At 32.0% G+C, this 16,976-nt stretch overlaps 9 protein-coding genes across 9 annotated transcripts; 6 read left to right on the top strand and 3 right to left on the bottom strand.

Annotated features, from left to right (window-relative positions):
* Positions 1-76: 76 nt before the first annotated feature.
* On the bottom strand, positions 77-345 carry PPL_06650 (uncharacterized protein; the record flags this gene model as incomplete). The annotated part of the gene is made up of 2 exons (XM_020577504.1): positions 77-264; positions 333-345. 2 exons carry the CDS (start codon positions 343-345, stop codon positions 77-79), a joined length of 201 nt encoding a protein of 66 aa, XP_020431952.1.
* A 903-nt stretch (positions 346-1,248) lies between these two features.
* Positions 1,249-1,882, top strand: PPL_06649 (uncharacterized protein; the record flags this gene model as incomplete). Its single annotated transcript, XM_020577503.1, has 3 exons — positions 1,249-1,261; positions 1,344-1,530; positions 1,861-1,882. The coding sequence occupies 3 exons, from the start codon at positions 1,249-1,251 to the stop codon at positions 1,880-1,882; spliced, it is 222 nt and encodes a 73-aa protein (XP_020431951.1).
* A 236-nt stretch (positions 1,883-2,118) lies between these two features.
* PPL_06648 (ankyrin repeat domain-containing protein) lies at positions 2,119-4,008 on the top strand (the record flags this gene model as incomplete). Its single annotated transcript, XM_020577502.1, has 2 exons — positions 2,119-2,278; positions 2,546-4,008. The coding sequence occupies 2 exons, from the start codon at positions 2,119-2,121 to the stop codon at positions 4,006-4,008; spliced, it is 1,623 nt and encodes a 540-aa protein (XP_020431950.1).
* A 97-nt stretch (positions 4,009-4,105) lies between these two features.
* On the top strand, positions 4,106-4,664 carry PPL_06647 (uncharacterized protein; the record flags this gene model as incomplete). Its single annotated transcript, XM_020577501.1, has 2 exons — positions 4,106-4,238; positions 4,465-4,664. The coding sequence occupies 2 exons, from the start codon at positions 4,106-4,108 to the stop codon at positions 4,662-4,664; spliced, it is 333 nt and encodes a 110-aa protein (XP_020431949.1).
* Positions 4,665-4,732: 68 nt separating this feature from the next.
* On the top strand, positions 4,733-4,981 carry PPL_06646 (uncharacterized protein; the record flags this gene model as incomplete). Its single annotated transcript, XM_020577500.1, has 1 exon — positions 4,733-4,981. The coding sequence occupies one exon, from the start codon at positions 4,733-4,735 to the stop codon at positions 4,979-4,981; it is 249 nt and encodes an 82-aa protein (XP_020431948.1).
* Positions 4,982-5,303: 322 nt separating this feature from the next.
* On the top strand, positions 5,304-7,385 carry PPL_06645 (uncharacterized protein; the record flags this gene model as incomplete). The annotated part of the gene is made up of 1 exon (XM_020577499.1): positions 5,304-7,385. One exon carries the CDS (start codon positions 5,304-5,306, stop codon positions 7,383-7,385), a length of 2,082 nt encoding a protein of 693 aa, XP_020431947.1.
* A 424-nt stretch (positions 7,386-7,809) lies between these two features.
* On the top strand, positions 7,810-8,591 carry PPL_06644 (uncharacterized protein; the record flags this gene model as incomplete). Its single annotated transcript, XM_020577498.1, has 2 exons — positions 7,810-8,319; positions 8,469-8,591. 2 exons carry the CDS (start codon positions 7,810-7,812, stop codon positions 8,589-8,591), a joined length of 633 nt encoding a protein of 210 aa, XP_020431946.1.
* A 158-nt stretch (positions 8,592-8,749) lies between these two features.
* PPL_06643 (uncharacterized protein) lies at positions 8,750-12,286 on the bottom strand (the record flags this gene model as incomplete). Its single annotated transcript, XM_020577497.1, has 4 exons — positions 8,750-8,786; positions 9,035-9,560; positions 9,638-11,034; positions 11,121-12,286. The coding sequence occupies 4 exons, from the start codon at positions 12,284-12,286 to the stop codon at positions 8,750-8,752; spliced, it is 3,126 nt and encodes a 1,041-aa protein (XP_020431945.1).
* A 2,071-nt stretch (positions 12,287-14,357) lies between these two features.
* Positions 14,358-16,809, bottom strand: PPL_06642 (uncharacterized protein; the record flags this gene model as incomplete). The annotated part of the gene is made up of 3 exons (XM_020577496.1): positions 14,358-14,419; positions 15,037-15,075; positions 15,435-16,809. The coding sequence occupies 3 exons, from the start codon at positions 16,807-16,809 to the stop codon at positions 14,358-14,360; spliced, it is 1,476 nt and encodes a 491-aa protein (XP_020431944.1).
* Between the last annotated feature and the right edge of the window lie 167 nt (positions 16,810-16,976).

Genomic DNA, 16,976 nt, shown 5'->3' with positions numbered 1-16,976 from the left:
ATTTATTTTTTGACCAAATCAATTGGTAATGGTAGTTAAATTGTTTGTGTTTTAGAATGATTATTAAGGATTAGATTTACAATACAGTGGCACCAATTTTAATACCCAAAATACCCAAGACAGTAGCAAGAATATTCAAATCAACAAGTGATTGATTTGAGTTTGCAGTTTGACCAGTCAAAGTGTTGTTACTGTTGTTCAACATTATTTCATTCATTGTTGTTTGATTGGTTTGGACTGATGATCCGAGTTTGGTGATTGAAGCTAAAGTATTATAAAATTTAAATTAGTAAATTTAAAGTTTTTTTGGTTTATTTTTATGAATTGTTTACCAATTAAAGTCATTTTTAGATAGTCTTGATTCAAAGTATTGTATTTTTTATATTTTACTTTCTTTTTTTGTTTGTTTAATGATTTATTTTTAGACAAAAGTGATGTATTTATAGTTTCATTTCATTTTCATCCAAAAAGATCATAAGAATGGTGAAATCTTGTAGAATCTAGAATCTAGATCATCAAAGTATTCTCGGGTGTCAAGATATGTTCGTTTGAAAAATTATTTTATTTACAAAAATGTTCACTACTAATCATTTCAGTTAATGGCCTAGTATTTAAGTTACTTTTGATTTATTAAAATAATGGATATCAAGAATCTTATTTATAATTTAAAAAAATAAAGATATGACTCTCATAATACAATTTGTTTAACTGATAGGGTAAATTAAATAGAAGTACACTGACTGATTGAAATTTTAAATAACACACATATAGAGTGGGTTATAAAAATTTCCTTTTTTAAAAATAATTATTATCTTTTTGAGATGTGTGACAAAATTTTTTTGTGTGAGTTTTGTGTGTTGATGTATCAGTGTGTCTTTCAATCACAACGTTATATATCATTGTCTATTGAAATCTGATCAATATCTTTGATCATATCTGAAATATCTTTTTACCGATATATTAAAATCAATTTAAATCACATAACTTTCAAAAAAGATTATAACCTTGAATCATGAATTAAATCTCTTTATGGAAAACATAATGTATCTATAGCCCAATATTACCCTTAGATATCAAATATTTGAAAGTACTAGCTTTTTAAAATATTTTACAAAATTAACTGAATTTAAATTCATGAATGAGAAATAATATTAAATGTTTAATTCTATAAATAGTAGTAGTTTTTTTATCGATTTTAATAAACATAACTTTTTATAATTTAATAATTTTAAAAATAAAAATTCTAAAATGACTTTAATTGGTATGGAAAAAATATGAAATAGGAAATAATTAATTTAAAAGAATCATATTAATTTTAGTTTTTTTTCTTTTATTTCAAAAAGCATCAATCACAAAACTCGGTTCATCAGTTCAATCAAATCAAACATTCAAGAATGATTTAATGGTATCTGGAATCAACGGAAATAGTTTAATTGGACAATCTTCAAACTCAACTGAATCACTTATCAATTTGAACATTCTTGCCAATGTCTTGGGTATATTGGGTATTAAAGTTTGTGCTTCTGTATTGTAATTCAGAAATAAACACTCCAAAACGAAACTGTCTCCCAACAACTTTCGCCTGCGCATTAATTTAAAAAAAAAATATAAAAATTAAAAAATTATTTGGGACAATGTAATCAGAGTGGTTTTTTTTTATTTTATTTGATTTATGTTTACAAACAAGAGCCTATTTTGTATTGAAAAGCTGTGAAAATTTTTTTCATTTTTTGGGACGGATAAAATGAAATATCTCATATCGATACTCATTAACAACTAATTATATAAAAAAATATAATCTTTGATAATCACTATACAATTATTGATATCACATTGAATATTCAAACATATTAAATTTAGAAATTCTATCGAAACTTACTAAAAATAATTAAAAAATAATAAAATAGAAATAATTTTTTATTTCCAAAATTAAAAACAAAAATACTTGCATTTTTCAAATACACTGGAAATTAATAATAATATTAATTATAATTTCCAAAATTAAAAACAAAAATACTGCATTTTCTAAAAAAAGTTGCTCATCCACAATCTATTTGATCATTATCCTTTTTTTTTTTTTTAATTTCTTACATTTGTTATCTTTAGAAATCAATAATTATGCAAATCAATAGTAGTTTAGATTGTAATAATAACAATGATGATGATAGAAGTAAATTATTTAAAAGATTAATACATTCACAATTGATAAGAAATCAAATATTTAATTTAATTAAGATCATCAATCGTCAAGAAGGTGCATATTATTATGATGAATTAAGTAATTTTAGTAATATACGTCATTTTTTGAATAATTCTTCTCAGATTGTCAAACGAAGATTATTCCTTGATTACTATGACCTCGGTTGTTTCCCAGATCAGCTGATTCGGTATGGTTATCATGAGAGATACAAGCAGTTATTCAACACTCTGATTAGAGATCAACGTTGTGTAATGTTTATACAACTGTTTTTACATTCTATGAATGTTGCTGCTCAGATGGGTGCACTGGATCTCATTGAATTGGTATACAATACATTCCCAACAGAGTTGGATTTCAGATCGATCTTGGAGAAAGCTGTTCAATATGGTCATCTTCCAATAGTTGAATTCATACACAACAATGTCAAAGATGCAAGTGTTTTTGATAGGATATTAGACAAGTCAGTAGGAACATCTCAACTTTCAATGAGAGATATCGCAGCCTTGATGAGAAATAGTGATAATAGAAAACCTAAACCACATTTAATGGATTTAGCAGCACAACACGGTCAACTGGAGATTTTAAAGTTTCTTCATATCAATCGAACTGAAGGATGTTCAACCGATGCCTTTGGTTTGGCTGCTTCCAATGGACATTTGGAATGTGTAAAATTCCTTTATCATCATCGAAAAGAAAGTACCACAGCTACTCGTGCTATTGATGGAGCAGTTAGCAATGGACATTTGAACTTGGTTGTCTTTCTCCAAAACAATATGCCTGAAGATATTTCTAAAAATAGTTTGGAAGTTTCACTTGCAGGTAATCATATCGAGGTTATCAAATACCTCTTAACAAATCAAACAGAAAGACTACCTTCAAACTATATTAATTTGGTGGCTTGTTTTGGTCATCTTGAAATGCTCAAATCTTTACTCACAGAAAGACCAGACCAAGTTGACATGAATGTTATCATAGATGAAGTTGCCTACCATGGACATTTATCAGTCATTCGATACCTTCTCGAGAATACCGCTGCACAGTGTACACACAATACAATGACAATTGCAGCAGAAAAAGGACACCTAGAAATTATCAAGTATCTCCATTTCAATCGAAGGGAAGCGTGCCCTCAAGAAGCATTATATCTTGCTGTAGCAAATAAACATTTCGAAGTTGTCAAATTCATTGTTGAAGTCATACAAATCGATATTGCACCGTCCAGCATTTCGTTATCCGAACTACATCGTTTCGAAATTTTCAGATATCTCTATGACAGAATGCCAGAGAACACAAACGTAGACCCAAGTACTACGAGAATAGATATGTTTTTCAGTGAAGAACATGATCCATCTGATTTCGATTGGTTGAAAGAAAAAGGATTTCAATTTTCCAACATGTTATATTTTTTTGCGGATAGTGCCAAAAGTAAAGTTACTTTTAAATGGCTTCACGAGAACACAACACATCCGATTGTAAGCATGCATACCCAAAGCGCAATAATCAGTGGTCATCATTCAATTGTTGAATATCTCAATGAAGTTGGAGCACCATTCCCACAATACCCAATGGATATTGCACATGATCTTCAGATGCTCACTTATCTCCATCGAAATAGAACTGAATCGTGCACAATACAAGCAATGGACAATGCAATCAATGTTGGGGACATCCAAATGATTAAATATCTCAAACAAAACAACTTTGAAATTCAACAAAACAATCAACCGAAACTATTCGGTATGCAACAGAATAGTCTTTTTGTTGAATACAATTCAAGACTTGAATTAATAAAGAGTAATAATCTCTAAATGAATCTTTTCATTGATCTTAACTCTTTAATCCAGATTAAAATAAAATTATTATGTTATCATAATTTTTCATATCTTAAATCCAAATAAAATAGAAATGAGAGAACAAGTAATATTAGACGATAGTGTTTCAAGTACAATCGATTGGATGATGTTTAGAAGTATCGACCAATTTCAAGATTACAATGAAAGTAAATTTCATAGTTTGGAAAGTGGATCGCTTGAAAGTAGTATCTATGTATTGTTTAAACATCTGTTTTACATTCATTGAATGTTGCTGCTCAGACAGGAGCATTAGATCTAATTGAATTGGTATACAATACATTCCAAGAGGAATTGGATTACAGGCTGATCTTAGAGAAAGCTGTTCAATATGGTCATCAAGTATTTATATTATCCCACAATATCCCAATCGAACGGAAGGATGCACTCCAGATACATTGAATTATGCTGTAGCTAGAAATCAACTCGAAGTTATCAAATTCCTCGTTGAAGTCGCACGACTCGATGTTGCTCCATCTATTCTCAACTTATCATATAATAGCTTTCAAATCTTCAAATATCTCTATGAGAAGATACCATCGACTACTCAAATAGATCCGAGTAATATCAGAATAGATATGCTTCTTAGTCATGGAAATGATATTCTGATTTAGTTTGGTTGAAAGAACGAGGATTTTAATTCTCGAACTTGTCATATTTCCATGCGATTAGTGCCAATAATATGGCTGCATTAAAATGGCTTCACGAGAACACAACTCATCCGTTTGAGCGCTTGGATATAGAACGAGCAATTGGCAACGGTTGTCATTCAATCGTTGAATATCTCAATGAAGTTGGAGCACCATTCCCACAATACCCAATCGATATTGCACTTCACATGATCTTCAGATGCTCACTTATCTCCATCGAAATAGAACTGAACCTTGCACCATACAAGCAATGGATAATGCAATCAATCGAGGTGACATAGAAATGATTAAATATCTCAAACAAAACAACCCTGGAATTCAACTAATCAATCCATTTACAAAATATCATCCTACCCGAATTGTTTGTATTGGATACAAATCAAGACTTGAATTAATCTCTAAATGAATCTTTACATTGATCTTAACTAATTATTAATAATATATCTTTAATCCAAAAAATCATCTGTAAACCAAAATATTATAAAAAACTAACTTTTACCAAAAACAAAATTTCTTTTTTTCATTTTACCCAGGACAAACATTTTTTTGATCGCCCACTGTTGTCATGTGTTTGTTTTCATTTCAACTTTTATATTCTAAATAATGATGCAAAGTAGTAAAAATAATAATGATAAAAGAAGTAAATTATTTAAAAGATTATTAGATTCCCAATTTTTAAGATATCATATATTTAGTTTTGTAACCGTCATCCATCTTCAAGAGCGTGATCATTATGAAGAATTGGAGAGGGTTAATAATGTTGGTATTCTTATTTATACACGAAAGTTTCTATTTGATTACTATGACCTTGGTTATTTCCCAGATCAGCTGATTAGATATGGTTATTACGAGAGGTATAAAGAGATATTCAACACTATGGTTAGAGATCAACGTCCAACTAGTTCATTAGAAAACAATAAAGAAAAGAAAGAACAAGTAGAACAAATAGAACTAAAGGATGGTGTTTCATGCTCCTCCGACTGGCCGACAGAGAGAAGTAACCCCCCACCCCGAGACTCGAATGAAAGGAATCTTCAAACGGCGGATGATGAATCTCACTCCTCCGGTTGGGGGACAGACAGTGACTGGCGCTCTTCCCACTGGGATACAGAGAGAGGAAACCGCCGACCCCGAGACTCCACTGAAAGGAACGAGGATGGTGGATCACTTGAAAGTAGTCCTTACGATTTATTTAAACATCTCTTTTTACGTTCTATAAAAACTGCTGTTCGAATGGGAGCATTAGATCTCGTTGAATTGGTATACAATACATTCCCAGAAGAATTGCATTTAAGACCGATTTTACAACAAGCAGTTCAATATGGTCATCTTTCAATCGTTGAATTCTTTCACAACAATGTCAAAGATGGAAGTGCGTTTGAAAAAGAGGTAGAAAAATACGGGTCTAGATATCCTGATCATCCATATTTGATGGAAATAGCAGCAAAATATGGTCAACTAGAGATTTTAAAGTTTCTTCATTTCAATCGAACTGAAGGATGTTCAACTACTGCCTTTGATGTTGCAGCATCCAATGGACATTTAGGTTGTGTTGAATTTTTGCATAATAATCGAACTGAAGGTCCGACAGGATCCAAAGCCATTGATGATGCTGTTTGCAATGGACATCTTGACGTGGTTGTCTTTCTCTTAAACAATAGAACTGAAACTATTTCCAAAATTTCTTTAGCCTATAAACTTGGAGATAAACACATTCAGGTTATCAAATTCGTCTTGTCGAACAGAACAATGAGACCAAGAATAGATAGCATTGTATGTGCTGGGACAAATGGACATCTTGAATTACTCAAGTTGGCACTCAAAGAAAGACCAGAAGTAGAGTTGCACACGATGATAGATGATGTAGCCCTTCATGGACAATTGCATATCCTTCGTTACCTCCACGAGAATACCACCGCACAATCTACAGACTTTGCAATGACCAATTCAATAAGAAAAGGACATTTGGAGGTCATCAAATTTTTGCATTTTAATCGAAGTGAAACTTTCCCTCCAGAATCAATGGCTACGGCTGTATCTAGGAAATATTTACAAGTTGTCAAATTCCTCGTCGAAGTCATAAAAATCGATATTGAATCACATCTACTTTACTCACCATATCAATCAAGCTTTCAAATTTTCAAATACCTTTTTGAGAAAATATCAGAGAAAACAAAAATAGAGCCAAGGGATATCGAAATAAAAAGGTTATTTGGTGGTAAAGAGAATGATTCACCTGATTACAATTGGTTGAAAGAACATGAATTTCAATACTCAGAATCATTATATTTTGACACGATTTATCACAACAATAAAGATGGTTTCAAATGGCTTCACGAGAACACAACACACCCTCTTACCACCGAGCACACCAAACAAGCAATTGCTACTGGTCGTCTTTCAATTGTTGAATATCTCAATGAAATTGGGGCACCATTCCCACAATACCCAATGGATATTGCATATGATCTACCGATGCTCACTTATCTCCACCGAAATCGAACTGAAACATGCACAATACAATCAATGAGCAATGCAATCAATCGAGGTGACATTCAAATGATTAAATACCTCATAAAAAACAACTTAGAAATTCAACAAAACAATCAATTGCAACCATATCGACATCTGATTCAAAAGAAAAGAGTTGGACTATCCAAGATGTATTCTCATTTAAATTATTAATTTTAATAATCGGTGTGAATAAAAAATTCGTTTCAAAAAAAAAATAATTTTATTGGTCAGAAATTTTTACCACAAAAAGTTAAAAAAAACTTATTAACCCCACACATGTTACTAATGAAAATGATAAGTTAAAATGGTTAATAAACCAACACATACCACTATATATATATGATGATTTTAATTTATCCATTAGCTCATAATCATTCCGATTTGATTGATAGATATTGGATATATTAGGTAATTCTGACTTTTCAAAAACTAATAAAATCATGGTTAAAAAATATGTTGATGAATGAATTAAAAAAAACAAAAACTGATTTAATATTTAAAGTAGAAAACTATTAATAGTAACAATCAATTTAGATTTAAATCATTAAATTACTAATTAAAGAATAATTTCTTTGTACAAATAAATAAATAAATAATGGATTGTAATGTAACTAATTATTTTAGAAATGAAAATTTATATCTTCCGGGTTTGGAGTGGAGTCATGTTGCTTTGAAGAGACTATTCAATTTGGTTGACAATAGGCTAAAGAATTGGAAACCAGCGACCAACGAAGAGATTCAAACAACTGTTCGTGCCATTAAAAGAGTCGATGATTTTATGAGCTCCTGCAAATCTAACGAGCATACCTTGGCATGGCCATACCTAAAGGGTCATGATAGATCTGCGGCTGAGGTCTTGGCGAAATCCGATGCTCTAAGAGATGTCTATGAAGCGAAAATGACCGATCTAAACTCTTTGTTATCCAAGATTGAATCGATGGATCCAAAGAATCTAAGCGATGAGGAACGCACTCAAGTATCATCAAAGTTCACCGATGTTCACAAGGAGATGGTCATTCTTTTGAGCTATCAAGAAGTTAATATTCTTCCATTCTTTATTGCAACACCAAAAGATGAACAAACTAAACTTGGAAAACAAATTCAGGTATAATATTATTATTAATTTCTGTATTCTATTTTTATGATCATAAAACAAAGTTATTAATACATTATTGTTTTAACTTAAAAGGAATTGTCTAAAAAAATATAAATTCCAAATTTATTTTTAGTGCCATCATGGATTCAATCAAAAAGAGCAACGACAAAGAGCTTCAAGAATCATTCGCTAAAAATAGTCCATGGGTTGCTAGAAAACTAATGAAAAATGTTTTCTCAAAGAAATCATATGGTTGGTTCATCAATTATGTTGATGTTTAAATCGAATTGGTTAGTTATTTTGGGTGACAATAGAAAATAAATTAAATAAAATGCTTTTTTTTTTTTGAATTTATAATTTTATAAATTTATAGATATAATATACTCGTTTTAGTTTATTTTAACCCTAAACTAAAAAAAAACTATAGATACAATTGTATTTATTGGGTAAGAGGTAAGGTAGGTATTGTTGTTTTACTTTAAATATATAAATATATGGATATTATTATTATTGTTATTATTATTATTATTTTTCAACACCAAACTTTTGTAGTTTTACATAAATATTATTAATTTTACTATTTTTTTTTGTTTTTTCATTTTTTACTATTATTACTATTTACTATTATTTACTATTGGTTAATGATTTAGATTAAACAATATTGATTAGACTTGGAAGTGAAGCTGTATTGATTTGAATTGAATAAAAACTGTTCTGTTTTTACAGATGATTCTGAGGATTATAATAATTTTCATAGTATGGTATCATATGGAGAAACTGTGGGTGCTGTTGAATGTGGTACTGTGAAGGATGATAGACTATATCGTGACTGTTACCGTATGGAATGGAAGGCGGACCATTTGGTGGCATGTGTAAATATTGCGGTTGTTGGTGAGCATAGAGGTGAAGTGGTGGTGGTGGTTGCTGCTGCTGTGCGGAATGGTGTGGGTGTATCGCAGAGTTTGGTGGTGGTGGCGATGCATGGCTGCCGTTGTGGTAGAGGTGGTGGTAAGGACTGTATGGATTATGTGGTGGAGGATGGTAGTTTCGTGCAGAGTTTGGTGGCGACGGCGATAGTGTTGGCGAATGAGCACTGCCAGAGTGATGCAACTGGCCTCCACTACCCATATGACCACCCAGCTCCGGACTACTCGAAACATAAGGATATATAGGAATTGCATGTTGAACCTGATTGCCATTTGCCTGATTGAATTGTCCATTCATAAATTTACCATCAAAATTCGGAACTCCTAAATTAAATAAATAGTTTAATATTAATTAATTTGGAAAAAAAAAATGATAATAAATATAACTCTTTTCTTCTTACCTTTTACTAAATATTCATTACTTATTGAATTATGTTGATCTATTCTTTCATATTTTAAATCTATATTATTGTTATTTGAATGATTACTATTGTGGAAATCGTTTTCTTCATTGTTATTATTGTTGCTATTGTTATTGTTATTTGAATTATTATTGTTATTATTGTTGTTATTGTTATTGTTGTTTGTTTTTTGTTTCTTTGAGTTCTTTGTTTTCTTTTTAGCAAGTGTATGGGCAGTTGGATCATTTAGTTGAATCAATTCCTCCAATGAGAGATCATGAATGGATCGTTTGTTTTTGGTGGTCTGTTGCTGTCTGAGATAGTATTTCTGAGCGTGTGATTGGATTTGGGTTGGAGTTCTCGATTTAACAATGTTGGAGATCTCTTTCCAAGCGCCACGACCATGCAGTTGAATTCCATGAAGAAAACGAATGTGTTCGTCTCTTGACCAACCTTGTTTGAAAGGTGATTTCTTCAGAGGTGTATTTGGCACTTCCTCACTGGAATTCAATGGGTTCGATGGTTTCTCTGATGTGTCAAGCATTCCATTGCTCGATGGTGGTGACGAAGACATCGGTGGACTTTCCACAGAGTCTGAAGCATCGATCGATTCTTTCCTCTTTGGCTTTGGTATAGAGGAAGAGGAAGTGGAGGAAGATGAGGATGAGGAAGAAGAAGTTGAAGTTGTTGTTGTTGTTGTCGTTGTCATAGTAGTATTCAAACCAATGGATTGTGATTGTCCCAATTGGTTTTGTTTGTCTTTCTCTTTCTTGTCGGCATGGAATGGACAACGACCTATTCTTTGGCAAGGTCTTGTGTGTTGGTTCATATAGCCACATATTTCGTAGCCACGATTATTAAACTTTGGTCCACCATCGATAGTGATGGTTGAATTTAGAGCATCTTCAATCAAGTTTGGTTGATCTTCTGATGTTGATACATTGTTATTATTGTTATTGTCATCATCGTTATTGTCGTTATCATTGTTATTATTATCGCTATCGTTGTTATTGTTTGGTAGAGAAGTTAAACTGGCAATACTTGTTTTTCCAAATGTCGCCATTTGAGGTGGAGACGAGGGTGTTTCTTGATGTTGTTGGTGTTGTTGATGATGTTGTTGATGTTGATGTGAATTGAAAAAATGTTGTGTTGATTTCTTATCTTCGCTTTTCATTGACTTGGGACTGTCATTTTCACTTGCTGTACTTTGTGATGGCGTTGAGTGTGGCGAGGTGTTAGGTGAATCAAAATGACTACTACCATGGTTCGATGACCCAGAAGATGATGAAGAAGAGCTTGGAATATTTTGTAATTGATGATGGTGATGATGGTGATGATAATTTATTTGTTGTGAAGATTGATAACTTTGATATAATTCATATGGTATGGGTGATCCGCTATTTTTTGATTGGAAAATAAAAAAAAAGGTAAATAATTATTTTTCTTGGAAAAAGATTACTGTTGGTTGATCAATAATACATACTCAAAATCATTACTACTTTGATTTACAATTTGATGTAAATTTACATTTAGAGGAGGCACTGACAAACTTGATTCTGAGGAGGAGGTGGACGGTGAATGTGATCTTATGTTCATTGTTGTAGTTGTTGTAGTTGTTGGTGGTGCAATGTTAATTGTTTGATGATGTTGATTTGATTCATTTACAGAAGAAGATATTGAAGTTGATGTCAATTTACTTGAGGTTGTTTGTTTGGAAATAATAATATTATTATTATCATTTGGATGATTGCTAATTATATAACTATTACTAGACTTTGAAACACTACCATTAGAACAATCATTAGCATCTCCTATTATAGATGATGTATGATTATTATTATTATTATTATTATTTAAATTAGATTTATTATTATTATTATTATTACTGCTATTGTTATTGTTATTATTGTTACTGTTATTGTTATTATTACTATTTGATTCAATGTTATTATTATTATGATGAGTTAATATTGTTGCTGTTGTTGTTGAAGGACATAATTGTTGTTGATGATGCTCCTCAAACTCCATGGAGGAGTTCAAAGTTTGGAATGTGGATGGTGCTGATTGGTGGAGATGATGAAAGAAATTACCAGTTGTACGGCTTCCAAAGCCATTCAACGATGTTCGACCACCATAGTTAACTTCAGAAATATCACCTCCAATTGCATTTTGAGGTTTTGACAAGTGTTTAGGATTTGTTGTAATATTATTATTGGTTGCTGACGATCCTGTGACCGTGGTACTGTTCATTCCCAATATAGGATTTATATTGTTGTGATGTGTTATAAAATTATTTGTTTGTTGTTGTGTTTGCGGTGGTGGTGGTGGTGGTAGTGGTAGTGGTTGTTGCTGCTGTTGTTGTGGTGGTTGTGGTGAAGGAGTTTGTTGTTGTTGCTGTTGTAAATATTTATTATTATATGGATAATACATTGGAAACGACTGTTGTGGTGGTTGTAATTGATGCATAATGTTGGTATTACTGTAAAATAAAGATGGGTGATAGTGGTGATGATGGTGTGTTGATTGAGGATTATTATTATTATTATTTTCTCTGGTTGTACGGATACGTTGGTTATGCTCCTCTTGTACAGGATGAGACTCATCATCGTCGTTTGGATCTTCACTAGGTTGAATAATATTGGATGTCATTTTTATATTATTTTTTTTTGTGTTATTGATTTATTGTGTGTTGTCGCTGTTGTTGTTTTTGTTGTTGAAGCTTTTTTGTTGTTTATAATGAATGGATGAACTGGTGGTGATGGTTGTGTCTAAAGATTGAAAAAAAAAAACATATATGAAATGAATATTGTTTATTTGTCTAGAGAACGAAAGGAAAAGAATTCTTTGACCTAAAAACTCGAATTGGACACTGAATTCTTACTCCTCTCTCTTTTGTCAAGTAATGTTACAACTAAAAACAGGATTAATATAATTATATATGTGATATAAAATATATATAGGTGTCAAGAAAAAAAATAACACAACCAACAAACAATCACAAATCAATCACACCACACAAAAAAAAAACAAATAAATAAATATATATTTAAGTTGGAAATAAATATCCTATATTTAAAACAATTTTAAAAAAATTTTAAAACAAAAATAAAATAAAAATAAATCCAAATTGAATTGGAATATAATAAAACTTTCTAACTCTTTGAAATAAATAATTATTATAAAATTCCACTTGCGAGAGTGGATTTGATGATTTGATTGATTGAATTTAATTAATTTGAAAAAAAAAAGTAAATTAATTTAAAATAACTAAAGATAAAACGAGCGAATTTTTATATTACGGATAATTGATATATAGAGATATAATATTTGGGTGGTGATTTGATGATTGTGTAAATGAAATATCTAAACAACAGGAATGATCATATGCAAACTGGAGCATAAAAGTAAAAAATTAATATGTTATATAAATCTTGAGTGTGATATGAGGTTTTGTTATGACTGACTGAATGACTATTTTTATTATTCAACAAGCAGTATAAGGTGGCTGACTGATACTAAAGTGTATTGTTTTGTTATTTGTCTTTTAGTTAAAACTTTAGGTTATTATTAATGTTGTCAGAAGAAATCAATCTGATGTTGCTGCTGCTACTACTCACACAATATTTTATGTTTAATTGTTTCTTTCAAAATAAAAAATAAAAAAGTAAAGTTTAAATGAATAAAGTTTATTTTCGTGGTGAAGTGGATATTATTATTATTATTAAAACAAGACAGACAAAACCAACACAGGATCTGATTTCATGAAATCAGGAGACACACCAAATATGAATATGATGGGGGTGTTACTTTTTTTTTTTTTTTTTTTCTTAGTTCTTAATTTTCTTTTTTTTTTTTTTGGTTGACAAATAAACAATGTTTATGGAAGGGAATATCACAAGTAGAGAGAGAGTGTGTGTTGGTTAAATGATTAATGATGGCATTCAAAGTTTACAAACAATTTTTGTTAGTTTTAGTTTGGTTTTGTTTTGTTTTTGTTTTTACTTTCTTTCTTAAGGCGTGCAAATAAACTCACTTAATGAGTATACTATATTTTTATATCACAACAAGCAGCACCAACAGCAAGCAGCACCAAGAACAAGTTGTGTGACTTGAATGATCAGACAGCGGTAGGTTGTGTTGTTTGTCGATAATTTGCAAGTATTATTGGTCATTGAGATTTATGAAGTGATTAAAATATCGATAGATGTATAATTGTTTCTCTATTATCATTGGTTTGAGTGTTTGTCTCGTATGTGGGGATTTATGTTGAATCAGAGTGTTAACACACACACACTGCTTTGTGGGTTACGGAATCAAGACTTGTTAGGGGGTGTGTGGGTGGTCTTTTCAAGACCAAAAATCTACTGACAACAAGGTTGATCAGCCAGTAAGTGAGAGGTTTCAAAAAAAAAAATAAAAAAAAATTGTTTTTCCACTAGAAAAAAAAAAATGGAAAAATATTAATTAATTAAAAAAAAAAGTTTTACTTGATTATGATGCAAAACGGTTTCAAAAAAAAAGCAAAAAACTAAACAATCGTTGTTTGTAGGAGGTGTGGTTGGTTGTGTAATCGACGTTCTTTGTCCATAATCTCTAAAAAAGGTGGGTGAACCCTCAACTCGACTAAAGTAGATAAAAACAAGAAAATTGGGCTGCCCCCAGGAGTCACCAACCTTGAGTTATCTCAAACATTTTAAAATGTCCACTTTTTTTTATATCTTTAATTCATTTTAAATTGAATATGATTGGTGAACATTTTTTTGTTCTCTAAAAAGAAACGTGCTTAAAAAAAAAAAACATAAAAACTATTTTTGTTTTTTGAAAATATGATCATATTTTCATATGAAATTTTATAAAATTAATATCTTTGCTAAATTGAACAACTTTTTTTTTGATAACAATCTAAAGTCACCAGATAATTTAAAATAATTTTGGGTCAATTTTTTATTTTTAATTAATGTTTTTAAAAAAAAAAAGTTTAAATTTACATCAACAATTGTTCCATATGGGAATTGATTTTTTTATTGTTGTTAGATATCATGGTCTTCCTCGTTTTTTATCAGCCATGACCTGACCTCGAAGTAATATCTCCTTGTAGTGCTCAACGTTATATCTTAATAATTTTCAGCTATTTATAATTATTTTAAATCAAAATCAACCAACCTTTGAGTTTTTCACTATTAAATCACAGGAAATGATTAATTAAAGCATCATTTCAATACTTTTTTATTTTTACATGCACATGAGATAATAATCACTTTCTCTTTTATCTTTTTTGATGATCATCATCAAAAAAAAAAAGAACCAAATATCATTAAATTCTTTGAATATCCAATGTTATATTTAGATTATTTTGTTATTACATCACCATTATTCTTCTTTAGATGGGGAAAGTTTACATGATGATATTAACCATTTTGGTATGGCGCATGAAAATACTAATTTGTAAATATTCATTGGCAACATTACACAACCAATTTCTACTGGTTGATAACAACCAACACAACAATTATTAATAAAAAAACTTTATCCCAATCTTTATTATTTTGAGATAAATTAAAATTGTTAAAAATCAATGAATATCCATTATTTATATGTGGTAATAAATAAAAAGTATATATTTATTTTGTTTTGTTTTGTTTATTTTACTTTTTTATTTTTATTGAAAATGTTTATTTTCTTTGTGTGTTTGTCCCAGTGAATGTACGTTTTAAGAAATTCTTTGTTCCATTTGGATTTGTATAGGTTTCGTCAGAGTTGTATTCTTTAAATGAGCGAGCTAGATTGCTAAAGAAACCTTGTTGTGATTGAGCTTGACTGGGCGGTCTCAGTGCGTTCAGCTCCATTCTCTTCTTTTCTAATAGTACAGCGAAATGTTCGACTTGTGATTCGGCTAGTCTTCTGGCTTCGCGTTCCATGTGAAGTTGAGCCAAGAGATCTTCGTCGTCATAGTATTTTCTCTTGTGGTGGAATCCGTCGAGCAACTCTTTCTTGGCCGCCTCCAGCATTGCATAGAACGACTCCAGTGTGATGTTGCTCTCGTTGATATTCGTCTCGTTGAGGAATTTCTCTACGGTTTTCGAGACGACACCGAGTCGACGTCGCTCCTCCAGCAGTTCCTCCTGTACTTTGCGCGACTTGTTCTTCTCTTGTTCCAACTCGGCAACGATCTCCCAACGACGCGATTCAAACGTTTGGCGCTCGTCACTGCTGTTCTTCTGTAGCTTGTTCTTCTCCTCTTCGTAGCGCAGCTTGAGATCGTTCAGCTCCCTCACGAGTTTCTCTTCGGATTCACGACTGGCACCGTCTAGCTGTTGTTTTCCTTGGAGTTCCTCCAACTCGCGAATCAGATTGTCACGAGTGTGAATGATTGATTCCATTTCTTTTTGTTGTTCGGCTACCTGTCTTTCGTAGTCGGTGATCTTTTCCGATTGGTCAGACAGTCGTTTGGCAAAGTTATTCAACTCTGACTCCATGACGTCACGGTCGCTGTTTGCTTTGTCAACCATCGCCTTGAGATCGGACACAACCATCTCTGCAGCCTCCTCTTTCTCAACTTGCTCCTGAACGTGTTTATTGTACATTGTCTCCTTCTCTGCGCTGTAGCGATCGTGATCTTCATCGCGCTTCTGCTTCTCCAACTCCAAATTCGATTTCAACTCACTGATCTCCGTTGTCAACTCACTGATCTCCGCCGTCAAACTACCGATCTTCTCTTTGTCTTGCACCGCCAATCTGTTTAGATCTTCGATTTGATTGTTTTGTTCCATCACCTTGAGATCGAGTGCGTGTATCTTGTTGTGATATTCATCCTTCTCTGCGAGTCGGTCGTTCAATCCACTTGCACCCTGCGCAATCATCTCACGAATCGACTGGTTCTCTTTCAGCAGCGTCTCCTTGAGATACTCCACCTCCTGGCGATTTCTATCGAGTGAAGTTATCTCTTTGGTTTTCTCCTCGAGATTCGAAGTGAGATGTCCGATTGTCATACTTTGTTTCTCCAGCTCCACCTTTTGTCTTTCCATTTCTTGTCGCTGTTGAGCAAGTTCCTCCTTCTGAGTGTTCACTTCCTCCGCCAATCTACTATTCTCCTCGGTCAGCTTCTCCACATCGCTGGTGGCGCTATCCAGCAGCTCCTTGTTCTTCTCCAACTTCTCTGTCAGATCTTCCATCTCCTTGATATGCGACTTACGCACACCTTCGATCTCCATTGTCAGTGTGGTTCTAAGCATTGTCAGCTCAGCGATTTGCGCGCCACGATTGTTGAGTTCTTCGCGCGTTGTTTCCACGTCGAGTTGCAGTGACTCTTTCTCCGAGGTGAGAAGAGTACGCTCGCTCT

The sequence above is a fragment of the Heterostelium album genome (assembly GCF_000004825.1).
Source record: "Heterostelium album PN500 unplaced genomic scaffold PPL_scaffold6, whole genome shotgun sequence".
Lineage (NCBI taxonomy): Eukaryota > Evosea > Eumycetozoa > Acytosteliales > Acytosteliaceae > Heterostelium > Heterostelium album.
The sequence above is the reverse complement of the archived record's forward strand: the minus strand, read 5'-3'. Positions and strand labels throughout refer to the sequence as shown.